We start from the raw sequence: 17,627 nt of genomic DNA, 5'->3' as shown, positions 1-17,627 counted from the left end.
GAGAGGGGAGGGGAGGGGAGGGGAGGGGAGGGGAGGGGAGGGGAGGGGAGGGGAGGGGAGGGGAGGGGAGGAAACCAGATGTCTGGATTACATAGTAAGGAGCCTCTTGAAAAAGTGCAGCCTAGTCCCCTGGGGTTCAGGGTAGGGGGCGTGGTACATCAGGTAGGAATTGTGAGCTGCTGGGAAACCTAGAGGCCAGGTCTGCTTTGGTATGTAAAATATGCACCTCAGCTGTTTGTTCTAGGTCTGAAACCCAACAAGTATCACAAATGTTGTGGGAGTAACTTTTCCTATTGGATTTAAAGCCCACTCCACTAGGTGGAACTCCTGCTTCATACTGTTAACTGAGCCCAAATCCAAGACTGGCTTAGATCATAGGCCCTAGGGAAGAACCCAGTACTATTATTCTGCTAAATGGACACAATAATGAACTGTTCTTATCTTTATACTCATAGATTGGTGCATCTCTCAAGCCTCATCAGAGAAGTTTCTGTACCGTAGATAGTGATTAATATATAGATCTGCAACTAATCAATGTGCAGAGAATAGGCTCCGGTCAGCTCTAAATGGGACAGTTGTATCATACCCCTTCCATAAAGCTCAGAGGAGTGGAGTAAAAGAAGGCAAGAACCAGAGGTATTGAATGTCTGCAGCAGAATAGTGTTCTCCAGATATGACAGAAACTCACAGACATTGGGCTGAAGGTATACTACCTGTGCAAGATTCATCCAGGCAAAACTCTAGCATGGAATGGGAAGAGGATTGCAAAATCCCGTCTCCATCTGAGGATTTATTTGCAACTGATGGGTCCCAGGGAAGGGAAAATATCAGTTTTCTTCAGGGATGGGATCTGAATCACGCTTCAGTAGATTGTCCTATATCCATGCACATAGGGGCAGTATTAAAGTAAACTCAGTGGGTTTAAAACATCAACAAAAACCCCACATGAACTTGGGAGGGAAAGTGGTGTGATAGGGATTGGAGGAGAGAAAAGGAGGATGTGCACTTTCATTCTGAAGGACAAATTATCCATTTGCAGACTCCCACAGGGATATTTAGATAGTCCAATAATAATATATTCAGTCCTGATCTCCCAAATTAGTCAGGCAAATTGTGATTCTTTAGGCACATCCTATATAAATGATATAATATGTAATGATAAAAATTGAAGACAACAGAAAAGCACAAAAACTGGGAATAGATAATAATGAGGAAAAAAATTGTAAGCTCTGGGGTATGACATAGTCATTAGCCAGCAGATACCCAGGCAATGGTAGACTAAATGGTGACAATTAGGAGTACTTACGTCTAAACAGCAACCACAAAGCTAATAGGGTCTTTTAAATATTGGAGCAAATTAATGTTCTATTTAAATATTATTTTGAGAACAAATTGTTTCTGCAGATCTCTGAGAAATTCCTGAATGTACTACCTCTGCTTTCTCGGAAGTAATCTTAGTTGACTCTACTTGGGTATCTTCTCTATGCCTTGAAGATAGCTATCTCCCCTAAGCAAACTCAGGACCAAAATAATTAGAATAGTATGAACTCAGGGGAGCCTGACATGGTTCAGCAGACAGGAGAAATGACAGCAGACCAGAGCACAAGACTTTTACAGAATATTTAGATTTTCTTAGAAATATAACGTACAAGATAAAAGGCCACACATATTAAGCCCCTAATAAGACCTCAGCAACAAATGCTAGAATGACTAGGACAATATAATAGCATGCATAGGTGGTATAAGAACAATATAAAAGAATGCAAGAAGATTAAGGCATTAGAATTTATCATTCCTGGAAAATTGGTTTATAACAGACTATTGTAATGTTAATTAACTTAGAAACAAAAGACTTGTTTTATTAAACAAATTATTATATGATTATAGATACAAATATTACAAAATTAAATAACAGCTACAATGATTCCTAAGCCTGCCTTCTCAGACTTAGCAAGTAATACAACTGACCATTATAAGTTAAAAGTGCAGTGCTTAAAGCAGGGCGATTCATCTGGACTGACTGAGGTTCTATCTGCAGGGCGATTCATCTGGACTGACTGAGGTTCTATCTGCAGGGCGATTCATCTGGACTGACTGAGGTTCTATCTACAGGGCGATTCATCTGGACTGACTGAGGTTCTATCTGCAGGGCGATTCATCTGGACTGACTGAGGTTCTATCTGCAGGGCGATTCATCTGGACTGACTCAGGTTCTATCTATTTTTCCATCTAAGCATCTTGAAACTGCAGAATGCTGACAGCCTACGAACAGGTTGCTATATCATGCTTGCTTAAGCTGAAATGATTTGCAGAATTTTAGGAATAGGGATATGGGGTTGATGATAAATATTCTAACTGTGCTTAACCTGGAACCCTGGACATACTAGAAAAGTATGGCCAAGAGACAAAATGGTTATGATCCATATCTGAGAAATCAGGAGTGTTTTTGAATTCTATGTATAAATAAAGACATTTCTGATTGCAAGTCAAGAGTTGCAAAGCATCCTTGTCTTGGTGTCTGAGTCAACCTTCCCCTCACCTGATCCTTATATCCTCTCTGGAACCTCTTCACTGTTGGGCTGGGCTCCTATACCCCAGCTGTAATAACAGCATAAAACTACATGCAATCTGAGGGCTTTCCTGTGAGCAACATAATAAAAGGCTGAAACTTAGGCCAGCCAGAGGAAGAACTGTTTCATGAAGAGTTCACAATGGGAGGACTTGTCAGACCACCGCAGAAGATAGAGAAGCAGACACTGTGATGGGCCAATGCTGAGCCAGCCTACATCTGGACCTGGGCTGCTTAGCCAGGCATATAAATCTCTGGTCTGAAGAGTTCCAAACTCTGGAGACCCTTCCTCAAGCCTCAGGACATTGCGGCCACCCAAAGATCACAAGAAACCATACCTGGATGCAATCAGCAGAGGATTATTAGGGAAAGAGCTGGCAGCCATCGGTCTGACCAGGTACTCGCGCTGGAGTCAAGGTCCGACCTCCTCGGCCAGTCCTTGGAGGGTTTTAAAGGGAAAAACCACAAACCAGGGGAGTGGGAAGCGGGGTGAGGGGTTGTCAAGGATACAAAACATGAAAACAGTGGAACAATTCAGAGGTACTCACTCTAAATGATTAGTGTCATGTGGAAATCGCCCTGCATTCTTCTCAAAAATGTGTTTTTTACCATGCCATTGTGCCCTATCCTGCCATTTCAGATTACTATCTTTACTTTTTCCGGCTATAGGGATATAGCCCCACCTAGGTGGTAGCATCTTTATCTGTAATCAGGAATGTCTTCCTGCCTTGGGCGAGGCTTGAGGAATGTAATCCAGCAAGTGTCCTTCACCTGGAATATGAAGGCCTGAAATCTTATTTTCAGTTCCGCGTTTTGTAAGGCGAAAAATCTACACATATTTCATAAAATGGCCTTTATAATTTTTCACTCTACAGGTCTACCATTTAATCCTCAGCAAAAGAGCCAGGATCTGAAAACAAGCTGGGTAGATGTGTGTGTGTGTGTGTGTGTGTGTGTGTGAGTGTGTCCTTGAGAATGCCTGTGTTTGTCTCTGGTTCTTTGTCTCTCTCCCCAATGCAGGCACATTCATCAAATCTTTTTCTGCTTTTCACTGTTGTCTCTTAATTGGATACGACGCTGGTGGCAGAGCTTAGCTAGTTAGGGCTTCCAGAAGCCAGAGTCTGACTCTTGTAACTTGACCTACACTCTCATGACCATGCACTGGATGGGGGTTGCGCATATGATAAGGGATGGGATGAAAACCTAAACCTTCTCCACTTGACTCCATTCTGAGGCCAAAAGTAGGAAATGACTGAAATTTTGGCTGTTTGATAGTGCCCCATTATGTCACCTTTGGCAGTAGATTAACATGTACCTTGCTTGGGCTTGGGAAACCACATATATCAGGCTCTTCTCTGATTCTTGATTTTCTTGCCTACTAACCTGGTATCCCCAGAGGGCAGAAACATGTCACCAAGTACCAATATTCATTAAATGAAAGAACTGCAATACAATGTTTCCTTTTAAATCATTACACAGATTTCGTTCTAGGTAAACAATGCAAAAAAAAAAAAAAAAAAAAAAAAAACCCACCACAGAACCAATAAAGGCTGTGAATTTATATATTGTGATTATAGAAATGCAAAGATCTATTTGCTTTTGTCCTCTTTGCCATCCATGTTATTCTGCTGGCCAATTATGTTAATGTCGTGACCATGGGGTTCTCTGGTCTATAAAGTACTTAGATGATTTAATAATCATTTTTCTATATTATTTCTAATTATTAAAGATGTGCACTTACTAAAAACAAAATGAATAAAAACTAAACCTTACGAAAACAAAACAATGGCCTGTGGCTCCTCCTCCAAGAAACCCCCCTCCCAGTGGTGATGAATGGGAGGGACTGTATCCCCCCCCCCTCGGGAGGCTATCTTTTCACTGTTTTAGGCCGTTTTAAAATTCTTTTCTTTAGAAGAGGTATTTTTAATCAAACAAAACAGCTACTGTTCCTGTGATTGGCGCACAACCAGGGGCCGAGAACACGGACAGGCGGCAAGGCTGGGCTGGTGAAATGCAGTCAGTCTGGTGATGGAGCGTCTGAAGATGCGCTTTCCTCTGGTCTGCGAACCGCTCATACTTTGAATGAACCCATCTTTACAGGCTTTCCCTACCGGAACGTGGGCTTTCTAGACGTGCGGTTTTCTCTAGAATCTCTCGGAAGGACACGGCCACGGGAGAGGCGAGGGTAACTGGGAGAAATTGCGGTTCGGCGGGCCGGGTTGCCGGGCTGCGAACCGCTTCTGGGAGGGCGTGACTGGCGAAGGCTGGAGGGTCGGCATTTTCGCACGAGCTGCATCCAGATGTGCCAGCCACCGACCGCCAGGAAGGCTTCGCCGCGTAGCCCGGAACGCTAAACGCCTTCCAGGAGGTTTGTCCCTGCCTGCGCGCCGTGCCCTGAGCTCTCAGGCAGGGAAAGCGCGCGGACATGGGCGAGACCATGTCAAAGAGACTTAAGTTCCACCTAGGAGAGGCAGAGATGGAGGAGCGGTCGTTCCCCAATCCCTACCCAGACTATGAGGCCGCCGCCTCCTCCGCGGGGTTCGCCGCTGGAAGTGCGGAGGAAACAGGCCGTGTTTGCCCTCTCCCCACCACAGAAGACCCGGGCCTCCCTTTCCACCCTAACGGAAAGGTGAGTTGGTTGCCAGGGCCAGAACCAGCGGTTGGGAGGGTGAGGCCACCTCCGCCAATGGTAGCGTCCGGCGGCCACGCCCTGGGGCGCTGACGTCATCGGCGTGCGTCCCGCCTGGTGTCGGTTTTGCCCAAGCCGCCGGGGAAAGGCGGGGTTGTGCATTGCCTCTGATGGGACACTGCAACAGTCTGATGGAGCACTTTGATGATTCCTGGGAGTAAAATGGGAATGTTAGTTAGGTGGATTTTATCACGCCTGCCTGTGGGTACACCCTTGCTTGGGGAAACGCTAAAGTCACAGCCTGTTAATTTTCTCTTCTGTTGTGTTCTTTAACAATTTCATACGTGTATTTAATGCATTCTGGTTGCTTCCACCCCACTGTCTTTCATCTCCTTCCCTCTTCTGTACAGCCACCTCCCCTATGAATTGCTCCCACTCCCCATTTATGTCTTTTTGTTTTATTTTGGTTTGGTTTGCCCCCCCCCGCCCCCGGGTTTGACCAGGACCTTCTCAGTGAACTATCCCTTAGAATCTACTGGTGGGTTCAGTAGGTACACAACTGAAGATAATGGCTACCCCTCTTCCAGAGCCAACCCGTAGCTAAGAGTTTGGCATTAAGGATTAAAGTCCCGTGAACCCCTCCCCATCTGTGACTGACTGTTGGTAGGGCCTGTCCTGTGCACATCCAGTGAAATTAATTGTAATTATAGCAATTCTGAGCTCATGGTTACATTGACTGTATCGTCTAGGATTTTTCCATTCATCTCCCCTATTTTTTGGCTCTTGAATTTTTTTTTTTCCTGACCAATGTTCCCAAATCTTAGAGGGTGTAGTACAAATGGCTTGTTTATGGCCAACCCCTCACTTGTCACTTGTAGTGATGTGGAACCTTTGGGTATGTGCCCAAAAGTGCGATAGCTGACTCTTAAAGCATTATGTATTTTTGAAACAAGAGTCTCACTATGTATGCATCCCCCAGCTTGCCTTTGTCTCCTGAGTTCTGGGATTAAAGATATACTCCATCAGGCTCAGCACAGAAGGTGTTTTTATTTCTAACTCTTTCAGGATCCTTTAGATTGATTTCCAAATCGGCCGCGCCAGATCACACTCTGACCAATGGTGTAAAAGGGCTTCTCCTTTCTCTGCACTCTTGATAGCACTTTATATTTGCATTCCTGATAGTCATTTTGATGGGTGGGATGGGATTTTAAGGCAATTTCAATCTGCATTCCACTCATTGCTGAGGACGTTGAACACTTTTGAAAACGTTCACTGTTTGCTAGTTCCCTTTTGAGAACTTTTTTTCCGGTTGCATAGCATAAGTTTAAACTTAAAAAATAATTTTACGGAAGTGTTTTTCCTGCGTGTGTGTATGTGTGTACCTAGTACTTGAGGAGGTCAGAAGAGTGGGCTGGATCCTCTGCAGATGTAAGCTGTGGATAGTTCTGAGCAATCGTGTGGGGCCGGGGACCAAACCTAGATCCTCGGCAAGAAGGGTCAATGTTCTTAATTGCTGAACTTTTGCTCCAGTCCTGCATAGCTCATTAAAAAAAAAAAAAAATTGTCTGTTTCCTTGATGCCCAGGGTGAGTTATTTTTTTCATTTGATTTGATTTTTAAGTCTTTGTATATTTTAGACACTAGATGCTACTCTTTTGTTGAATGTGATGTTGGAAAAAAATTTCTTTTATTTTGAGGTCCATCCTATTGACTGTTGCTGGTATTGCCTATGCTACTGGAGCCCTGTTTGAAAAGTGCTTACCTATACCTGCACATTGAAGTATACTCCATACTTTTTTCTCTAGTAGTTTTGGAGCATCAAGTCTTATGTTGAGGTTCATCACTTTGGATTTGAGTTTTGTGCAGAGTGACAGATGAAGATATAGTTTCGCTCTTTTGTGTGTGGCTCTCTGATATTCCCAACACTGCCAGGACCTTCACTGCTTTGGGACTGACCTGATGGAGCAATGGAGGGGAATGAAGAAACAACAGACACACTTACAAAAAAGCTGCTGTCTGGTGAGCTGTCCTCAGCAGCCTAAACTCAGTGCATTTATTATATAGATCTGAGTGAGGAGGTGGGTTTACTCTATACAGCTGAATGAGGAGGTGTGTTGGCTAGTCTTTGTAGGGAGTCTCTGCAAGGGAGCAATCTCAAGCTGTAGTTATTCAGGTAGGAAGAAGTGCTTGATGCTTTGCAAACACTGCCAACATCCGTACTTGGAACAGGTAAGGCTTTGCAGTTTCCCTGGTCCAGACCCAGAGAAGGCTGTGTAATTCACATGGTCTGAGTCACTGGGATCATGGCCATGTCCATGTCAATAATACAGATTCACTGAAGACTTCATCTGCTCCTTACACAGCACCATTTGGATAAGAAACCCTGTTTGTTCCAGTGAGGATGTTGGCATTTTTGTCAACAAATCATGGAGCTGAGTAGCATGGAGTGATACCTGAGTGCTCTGTTATATTCCATCGATCTGCGTGTCTGTCTCTGTCCCAGCAGCGTGACATTTTGAAATCAGGTGTGGTGTTTTTCTATAGCACTCCTCTTTTTGTTGAGGATTGGTTTGGCTGTCTATGTCAAGTTTCAATATGAATTTAGCATTATATGTTCTATTTCTGTAAAGTATTGCTTGAAATTTGATGAGGATTTACATTGAATCTTAACTGCAGATTCATCTGAATTGTAGATTACTTTTTTGTAGATTACTTTTGATAGGATGTTTATTTTCACAATATTTATGTTCCTGATCCATATGCATGGCAGCTATTCCCATTTTCTAGTATTTTCTTCAGTTTCCTTAGGGTCTTAAAGTTTTGACTGTGCAAGTCTTTTATGTTCTTAGATTCATTCCTGGGTATTTTGTGTGTGCATGCCCGTGGTGTGTGTGTGTGTGTATGTATGTTTGGTGAGTTTTTTTAATTCCCTGGTTTTCTTTTCAGTATGTTTGTCATTGATATATAGAAAACTCCTCATCCTTTTGTGTTAAGTTTATATACTGCCACATTTTTTTTGGTGGAGTCTCTAGGATTGCTTATACATAGGATTGATCATCTGCTAATAAAGATACTTTTGACTTTTCTTATTGCTGTTGCTTTGTTTCCTTCTTTGTCTTATTACCATAGCTAAAAATTCAAGCATGCTGAAGTGAAATGTAGAACATGAAAATGTTTGTCATATTTATGATTGTTGTGGGGTTGTTTTGAGTTTTTGCCATATAGTTTGATATTGGATATAGGTTTATCACATATAACTTTCCTGTGATGAGGCCTATTCTGTGTTCCTTAGGTTTTCCATGATTTTTATCATGAGAGGGGGTTGAATTTTGTTAAAGGTTAGATGATACCTTGATTTCGATCTTCACATGATGAACTACATTTATTTATGTATGGTGAGCCAACTGTTTATCTGTGGAATGAAGCCAACTTGATCATGGTGAATATTCTTTTTATCTGAACTTGTTTAGTTTATGAATATTTTATTGAGAATTTTCACATCTATGTTCATCAAAGAATTGGGTCTGTGATTTTCTCTTTCTGGTGTGTTTTTATTCATGACTTAGTGTTGAAATTTGTTTTACGACTAAAACCTCTGACAAAGTTTATAAAATGCATTATTCACATCTAATATCCATTGCTCTTTTAATATATATCTCTGGGGAAAGATGCCCACTACAAAGTGAAGTGCACTGACAGCTGGTTGGTGGAGTAGCTGTATTCATGAGAATAGTGAATGCTGCACTGATACGGAGAGCAGGTGACCTTCACTTTCAGCATTACACAAAGAAGACAGTCCAATTAAAGTACTGAGATTGAGTAGTTTTCTTTTTATCTCTTGTCTCTGGATAAATGTGATTTTGATATCAAAAATATATCAAAACTCACAAATAAACAACAAGGCTTGTGATATCTCTAAATAGTTAAATGGTAAATTGGTTACTATCTGTGGAGGTTTGAATAAAAATGGCCCATATAGGCTCATATATCTGAATGTTTGCTTCCCTGGTGGTGGACTGTTTGGGAGGGATTAGAAGGTGTGGCCTTGTTGGAGGAGGTGTGGCCTTGTTGGAGGAGGTGTGGCCTTGTTGGAAGAGATGTGTCATTGGGATGGGCTTTGAAATTTCAAAAATCCAGGCCATGCCCAGTCTCACTCTTTCTCTGCCTCCTGCTTAGGGATTAGGGTGTAAGCTCTCAGGTACTGCTCTAGCACCATGCCTGCCTGCCATGCTGTCTGCCATAAAGGAAAATGTACTGACCTTCTGAAACAGTAAGTGTCCCCCCCCCCCAGTTAAAAGCTTGATTAAGTACCCTCAATCATGATGTCTCTTCACAGCAGGAATAGAGCAGGAGTGAAGACCTAAATTATGACCTAATTACAACCTAAAGAAAAGGTGAAGTGGAAATTGTGTTGTCCTTGAAAATGAAAATGAGACAGTGAAAGGAGAAGGGATGGGGCCAAATATTATGAAATCAGTTATCCAGTGTAGTAGTAGGTTCTCTCTGAAACAAGTCTTATCCTAGCAGCTCTGTATCTTGAATTGCCTATGTTCAGAGGTGAAATGTGTATTTTTTTTTTAAACTAGCACCATCAGTTTTACATGGAATTTTGTGATGATCCAATCAGAAGAGGAAAACTACCAAATTGAGAGAGGAAAATTAATGTAAGGAATTGTTATTAACTATAATGAGATCGGCATAATGAAGAGTGTCTCATAAGTAGTTAAGAGAATTCTAGAGAATATAGGAATAGCAGAGACGAGGAACAACGTGTACTGCTAGGACTGAGAACACGTAAGGACAAGGCTCTGGGTAGTAACTATCTGACGCTGGATAATAAATTATCCTGAGTTTAGCAATGTTTGAACACTTATCTCACGCAGTGTCTGAGGGTGGGGAATCGAGATCCTCACAATATTGCAGTTAGCTGTGTGGCTCTGACTCAGGGCATGTCATTAAGATGAAGTCATTTTAAAGCTTACTAAGGTAAAGACAATCTTCTCACCTTCTTCTCATAGTGGTTGGCAGGCTATTGGCTGGTGACTTCACTTAATGTTTCTCTTTTCCTGTGTGTGTGTGTGTGTGTGTGTGTGTGTGTGTGTGTGTCTGTCTGTCTGTCTGTCTGTCTGCATCCCTATGCATATCTAATGGTTTTTCTTTGGTTCTTCTTCTTATTTGGTCATTCTGTCCTTCTCTGATATCTTTATTTTCATTATATTTTACTATATTTCATTATTATTCCTTAGATCTTTGTTTTCTAGTGAGAAACAAAAAGCATCTGGATCCAAGTAGGAGGAGAAATGGAAAGGAACTAAGAGGAGTCGGGGGGCACCAATCAGAATATATTATGAAATATATGTATGAATCAAATCTATTTTCAATAAACTGAACAAAAAGAAAACAATAACCCCATTAAAAATGGGTACAGATCCAATCTGTATTCTCAAAAGAGGAAACACAAATGGTTGAGAAACAGTCAGATGTTTGACATTAGTCATCAGGGAAATGCAAATCAAAAGTACTTTGAGATCCCAGCTTACACAGAATTTCCAAGCTCAATAAAACAAATGAGAGCTCATGATGGCAAGAAAGTAGAGTCAGGGGAACACTTACCCATCACTGTTAGGAATGAGAACTTGCACACCCAGCCCCCAGCATGGAAATCAGTGTGTCAGTTCCTCAAGAAGTTGAGAGTAGATCTACCTAAAGATCCAGGTGTGCCTGGATCTTTACCAGTCTTGGGCACATACCCAAAGGACTCTCTATTCTACCACAGAGACACCTGCTCAACCATGTTCATTGCTGCTCTACTCATAATAGCCAGAAATTGGAAACAACCTAGAAGCACTTGAGTAGATATACGGAAATCCAATGTAGTGGAGGCTTCCTAAACACCACACTAAGAACACTAAGGAAACAAGGTTTTTAATCCAGCAGGACTGATAGACATCTCCCAGGGACAGTGGCAGCATGCGCAGCCTGTGCAGGATTGGGCCGTATGAGGTCCAATCCTGAAAGAAGTGGACACACGTTCTTCTCCCTAACCCAGAAGCTGTCTATAACTGATACCTACTCACAAGTGAAGAGTTAATTTTCAGTGAGTCTCACAGGATAAACCACTGTTAAAGCCAGGCCCCATGTCCAGCAGTAGATGGTCAATACAAAATAAACACATTTTTAGAGGGTTTTTTTTTTTTTTTTGCTTTTCTTTGTTTGTTTGTTTTCTGCAATGCTTTGGACTCTTTTTTACCCTACATGTCTTTTGCTTATTATTTTGCTCATTATATTAGGGTTTCTGATTTTGTGTTTTTAGGGGATTTCTTTGTGTGCCAACATACCTGTCTTTACATCTATATGTGTTTCTTGTGCTTTTTCTTTGGCTCTTTTGTTTTTCTGTTCCTTGTTTGTTTTGTTCTATTCATGTTTGTTTGTTTTTATTTATTTTTTCCCCTTCCCTTCTTCCTCTCGATCTGGCCCTGGCCCCTCTGGCCCAAAGTACACTGTTGCTGTCTCCAGACACCCATAAGAGGGAACCAGATCTCATTATGGATAGTTGTTAGCCACCATGTGGTTGCTGGGATTTGAACTCATGACCGCCGGAAAAGCAGTCAGTACTCTTAACTGCTGAGCCGTCTCACTAGCCCCTGTTTGTTTTTATTGTATCTTCTTCTTCTTTTTTTGCAGAAAAGCCTGATTGGTTTTTTTTTGTTGTTGTTGTTGTTGTTTTTTGGTTCTGTTTTGGTTTTTTTTGGTGAGAAAAAGGAAGATTTGAATGGCTGGAGAGATGGGAAGCATCTGGGAGGAGTAGTGGGGAAGGTAGACCATAAACAGAATATATTGTATGAAAAAAAAATACTTTCAATCTAGAAGAACAAAAAGGAATTGCAAAAAAGAAATCCCATCCACAAAGAGATTTACAAGACATATGGCAATTTAATAATATGTATAAAGGTAATATTAACTTACTACTTATACCGTGTATGGAATTTGAATTTACATCTTGTTCAGAAAAATAAAATAGCACAGAAACAAACAGATGAGATGAAGAAATGTTGAAAAGAATGTAAGGATACGTTTATACTTTGGAGAAAAAAAGAATAAAAAGAAAAAATTAGATAATGGTGGGATTTCATACAAAAATATTTTACTTTAAAAATGAAATGCAAAATGAAGGCAAATTAAAAAATTAAAACCAAGGCACACAGAATTCAAGTAAGTTCTTCAAAGTTTGACAGGGGTAAGACTTAGTATGATATATGTTTGATGATTAAAAGCTTATAAAATTGCCAAGACCAAATTTCAATACCCAATCCATGTTAAAACCAATCCATGATTCTCTGTTCACAACAAGGTTTTGTTAAGTGTCGGTCAGTTCTTAGTATGTGTGCTGTTGTTTGTCAACTTGACACAAGCTAAAGTTGTCTGGGAAGGCAGAACACCTCATTGATATTCTATCCGAGTGCCTATAGGCAAGACTGTGGGCTCATTTTCTTAATGATTAATGTAGGAGGGTCCCTTTGTAGCCCTGACTTATATAATGAAGCAAGGTTAGAGAAACTTGGAGGGCAAGCCAGTAAACATTGTTCATCTGTGTCTTCTTTGATTCCTACTTCCAGATTCTTGCCTTGATTCCGTGCTCTGACATCACTTCATACTGAAGTGTTTCCAGCTTTGTTGGTCACAGTGTTTACCACGGCAATGGAAACTAAACTAATGCAGAAACTGGTACTTGTTCATGAGGTATTGCTGTGATAGACTTGGCCCTGTTGGTTTTGGGAGGATTGTAGAAGCCTTTTGGACTTTGGGCTGAAAGCAGTCAGAGCTTGATAAGCTGCTGTTTTGGGAACCAGGAAGATAATAATGGTGTGAGAAATGCACATGATAGAGGCCTGTAAGGTTTCAGAGAACAGTCTCACAGTTCCTCAAAGATTACTAAGTCTGTTCATGTGCTATTTTTTTGTACTAAGAATCAATAGTTTCTGCTTATCTGGGGCTAACGAGTCAATTGTGATTAACAAGAGATTAGCACCACTGAAGTGAACCCTTTACTTTACTGGGGTGGTTAGTTGATGTTGGTTAGCTGGGCGTGAAAAGAATCAGCTGTGATCAAGAGACCAGCGTCACCGCGATGAAATTTGGAATTATTCTCTCAGGGTTAGCACACAGAAGCAATGATCAATAATGGTCCAAAGCTGCATCTCTTGCTAGTAACTGAACTTGGTAATGTGTAAGAGTCTCCCAGGTGGTACTGGTTTAGGTGGCATGAGAGCCTCAGGAATAAGGAGGTCATGGAGAAATGTGGAGGCTTGGCACCATTAAGCAGGCTCAGAGTCTTGAAGAGAGCTTAGGAGAGGCTATTGGTAAAACTTCAGTTGCAGTGGAAACCCGAGCATGTTGGGGATGCTAGTGTGATCTGATGACTACTGAAGATAGCAGCAGCTATGTGTGGAGTCAACCTGAACCTGTAGGAGAAGCTGTGTGTGCTGTAGAAGGTAGAGCCAGAGAAGTTGAGCTGCAGAGTTCCTCTGCAAGCCCAAGTGGCATACCTTCATTAAAAGTATGTGTTATATGTAATTATAGGTAAATAAAAAGAATGTGATTTCTTGTGGCTTTTTCAAACATTTGTAGTGTTGTTTCTCCATGAATTTTCTTCTTTTGTATTGGCCTCCTTCTCAATAGACGGTGTCCTTCCCATTTCCCTTTCATATCACTGTATCCTATAATTCCCCTCCATACTGCTCCTTACACGCCACCTCATGGTCCTTAAAACAAAACAAAGCAAAACATTTCTGCTTTCTGTCTCTACTCCAGACTGTACACTGTGTTGCCTAGTTGTATGTCAACTTGGCACAAGCTAGAGTCATTTGGGAAGAGGACTGTTAATTGAGAACATTCCTCCATCAGATTTACCTGTACTTCTGTGTATAGTACATTTGGAGGGTTCAGCCCATATGCATAGTGCCATCCCCAAGTAGGTGGTCATGAGGCTATAAAAATGATCAAGACATGAGGAGCAAGTCAGTAAGAAGCACTTCTCCATCACCTCTGCATCACTTCTTGCCTATAGGTTCTTGCTCTGACCTCCTTCTGTGATGGCCTCTAATGTGGACGTGTAATCAAAATGAACCCTTTCCTCTCCAAGTTGCTGATTGTTACAGTGTTTTATCAGATTAATAAAAACCCTAACTTAGACAGTACTCATATCTAAATATTTGGAACTTAGGAATCAAAAATGAGATAGAACATACAATATCCATGCAGGTCTGAGTTCGCTCACTCATGCAATATTTTCTAGTTCCATTTGTTTATCTGCAGATTTTATGATGTCATTTTTATTTATAGCTGACTAGTATCCCATTGTGTATAGATCACCCAAGGAACAAGCCAGTAAGAAGCACTTCTCCACCACCTCTGCATCAGTTCTTGACTATAGGTTCCTGCTCCTTCATTATTATTCTTTCACTCAGTTTTAAGGCCATTTGTGTTGTTTTTCTTCCCTAGCTATTGAGAATATAGTGGCAATGACCATGGCTGAGCAAGTGTCTGTGGAGTAGGATGCTGAGTCTTTGGGGGCATATGCCAAGGAGTGGAATAACTGGGTCATATGCCAAGTTTATTGTTAGCTTTCTGAGATTTTTCCCCACCCTGATTTCCATAGTGATGCATAGTACATAGTGGCTGCATCAGTTTGCAGTCCCCCCGCAGTGACTGAGGCTTCTCCTTTTCCCACAGCCTCTCCAGCATTTGTTGGAGGTGATTTTGTTGATGTTAGCCATACTCACTAGGAAGATGAAATCTCAAAGTTTTTTGATTTGCACTTCCATAATTGCTAAGAACAATGATCACTTTAAGGATATTTCTTTGCCATTTTTATTTATTCATTTGAGAACTCTCTGTTTGGATCTATAATTGATTTTTCAGTTGAGTCAATTTTTGACTCTTTGCTTTTAGAGGTTTTTTTTTTTTTTGTATGTTTTGGATATTAATCTTCTGTCAGATGTATGGCTGGCAGAGATGTTGTCCACTGTGAGTTTCCTTTTCACTTTATTGGTTGTTTTCTTTGCTGTCCAGAAGCTATTTAGTTATATGCTGTTCCACTTGTCACTTGTTCGCCTTAATTCCTGGGCAAATGGAGTTCTATTCAGAAAGTCTTTTCCTAAACTTATATTTTGTAAGGCAATGCCTATGGTGTTTGTTTGTTTGTTTTCCCTTAGGACTTTTAAGTATTTCACGTTTCATGGGGAGGCCTTTGATCCATTTGGAGTTAGGTTTATGCAAGAATGAGGGAGGCTCCTAGGAGTCAATGCAGGTGACATTAGCCTAAATGTTCAATAGTGTAGATATGGAACCTGAAGAGACCACATCTGGTAGCCAGACAGGGTCCCCAGTGGAGGGATACAGACACCAACCCACTTACAAATCCTTTGACCCAAAATTATTCCTGTCTTAAAAAAAAATCAAAATGCAGAGACAAAGATGGAACACAGACTGAAGGGATGGCTGACCAGTGACTGGCCCATTTTGAGACCCATCCCATGGGCAGGCACCAATCCATCACACTATTACTGATGCTATGTTGTGTTTGCAGACAAGAACCTTCCATAGCAACTGACTGAGAAGTTCTACCCAGAAGCTGACTGAGACAGATGCATATACCCACAGACAAACATTGAACAGAGGTTGGGGACCCCTATGAAGGAGTTAGGAGAAGGATTGAAGGAGCTGAAGGGAATGGCAACTCCATAGGAAGGCCAACAGTGTCAACTAACCTGGACCCTTGGGAGCTCTCAGAGACTGGCCCACCTATATTCTATTTCTAAGGACTATTCTGGACTACTGTCTATGTCTTGCTCCATTTCTGGCCCCTACGTCTGATTTGCTTTTGACTCCTGCTGTCTTAGTGTGGTTTAGACTATTTTTCTGGCTGATGCATTTATTTGGAACTTACTCTGCGTGTGAGTTCCTCTTACCTTTTTGAATGAGTTCCTGACACTTCTCTGTTGAGTGTATGCTTCTGCTTTGTGTTCCTTGTGGACTTAGCTTCTTTTGGCTTGGTTACATACTGTGTGCTATGTGAAATTAAGTTGTAGAGAAAATGGGTGTTTGCTTGTAGATAGGTAGCTATAGTTAGTTTCTGCTAATGAACCTTGGTTAGTTGGTTGTAGTATAGTCTCAAACCTCAAGGGAATTTGTTGATGCTGCACAGATCAGTGGGAGCCAGGGGACAAGTTTTTCTTTTCATGGAGGGTGTTTGAAGGGTATGCGGGTTGAGTCAGGCTGCAGGCAAGCTTTTCTGGCCTCATGAACATAGACTCATGATATGTGGTGGCAGTTGAAATTGGCACGCAATTTCTGGTCTCAATGGGATGGCCCAAGTGTATGTGTGAGCTGCTAGGCATGTAGTCTGTGACCTCACTGAGATTGTACAACGGTATATGGGCTAACATTTTGAAGGTGTGTAGGTATGTAGTCTCTGACCAAAAGGAGATAGTGTAAGGGCAGATGGGACAGTAGGAACCCTTTGTTTGTTTTTGGCTTTTAGTTTGCGGCAGGGCCTGGCAGAGCCCACACTAACCTTGACCTTACTATGGAGCTAAAGCTGGCATTGAGATCTCTGTCATTTTGTCTCTACTTCCCAGATGCCAGGATTAAAGGCAAGTGGTACCAGGTCTGGCATTGGATGCTGTTTTTATTTAAGAACTATGGCAAGAAGGCATGTGCCTGGAAGAGTGAGAGTTCGAGATGGCTTGTTCCCTTCTTAGTCATGGAGCCTAGTTAATGGGTGACTCCCACCCATGTGTAGAGTAGGTTTCTTCTCAGTTAAACCTACTTACGATTGTCCTCACAGACACACTCATTGGCAACTTTCCTAGATGATTCTAAATCCAGTCAAGTTGACTTTCCAAATTAACTATCACCTGATTTTTTTCTTAGGTTCCTTATATGGACTAAAAATGTTTGCAGTCAAATCATTTGCTTTTCCTTTGTTCCTTAGTCTTCATTTCTGCAAATTATTCTTTATGCTAATATTTAAGAGTTATAATACATGTAAGGTATTGTTTCATTAAAACATTAACTTTGAAGAACCAGCATAGGCTCTAGTCACCTAAAATATGCCAAATAAGGTCATTTCTCTCTAGTGTCCAGTGCAGCTTTCTATTGGCTTTATGATGTTCTCTTCTTGTGTAATGTCATTCATTTTTTCCTTTGATTTTTAGATTGTTCCTAACTTCATAAAGCGTATCCAGACCAAAATCAAAGATCTTCTGCAGCAGATGGAGGAAGGGCTGAAGACGGCTGATCCTCATGACTGCTCTGCGTACACTGGTTGGACAGGTGGGGTAGAGACCTCTGTTCCATCCTGAGCTATGCTATCGAAGCTGAGACTTTGACATCCTCTCCTGTTTTAAACTGGCGACCTTTATACCTT

The 17,627-nt window shown here is 41.4% G+C and overlaps 1 protein-coding gene and 1 long non-coding RNA gene across 6 annotated transcripts in view; both read left to right on the top strand.

The window, feature by feature from the left end:
- Positions 1-2,092: 2,092 nt before the first annotated feature.
- Positions 2,093-17,627, top strand: part of Lancl2 (LanC like glutathione S-transferase 2) — a 41,345-nt gene continuing 25,810 nt past the window's right edge. Inside the window, exons 1-2 of one of the 5 annotated variants that reach the window (XM_034500584.2) lie at positions 2,093-2,966; positions 17,416-17,533. In XM_034500584.2, the coding sequence (XP_034356475.1) occupies positions 17,473-17,533 (61 nt within the window). In that variant the 5' untranslated portion in view covers positions 2,093-2,966; positions 17,416-17,472. Of the gene's footprint in view, positions 2,967-4,431; positions 5,199-5,294; positions 5,460-12,833; positions 12,938-17,415; positions 17,534-17,627 lie in introns of those variants that run through there. The other 4 variants (XM_034500582.2, XM_034500583.2, XM_076932145.1 and 1 more) reach the window with 4 other exon arrangements.
- Positions 5,466-9,897, top strand: LOC143441938 (uncharacterized). The gene is made up of 3 exons (XR_013109694.1): positions 5,466-8,957; positions 9,374-9,467; positions 9,784-9,897. It is a non-coding gene; the product is annotated as an uncharacterized LOC143441938 (long non-coding RNA).

The sequence above is a fragment of the Arvicanthis niloticus genome, chromosome 4, assembly GCF_011762505.2.
Source record: "Arvicanthis niloticus isolate mArvNil1 chromosome 4, mArvNil1.pat.X, whole genome shotgun sequence".
NCBI classification, from domain to species: domain Eukaryota; kingdom Metazoa; phylum Chordata; class Mammalia; order Rodentia; family Muridae; genus Arvicanthis; species Arvicanthis niloticus.
The sequence above is the reverse complement of the archived record's forward strand: the minus strand, read 5'-3'. Positions and strand labels throughout refer to the sequence as shown.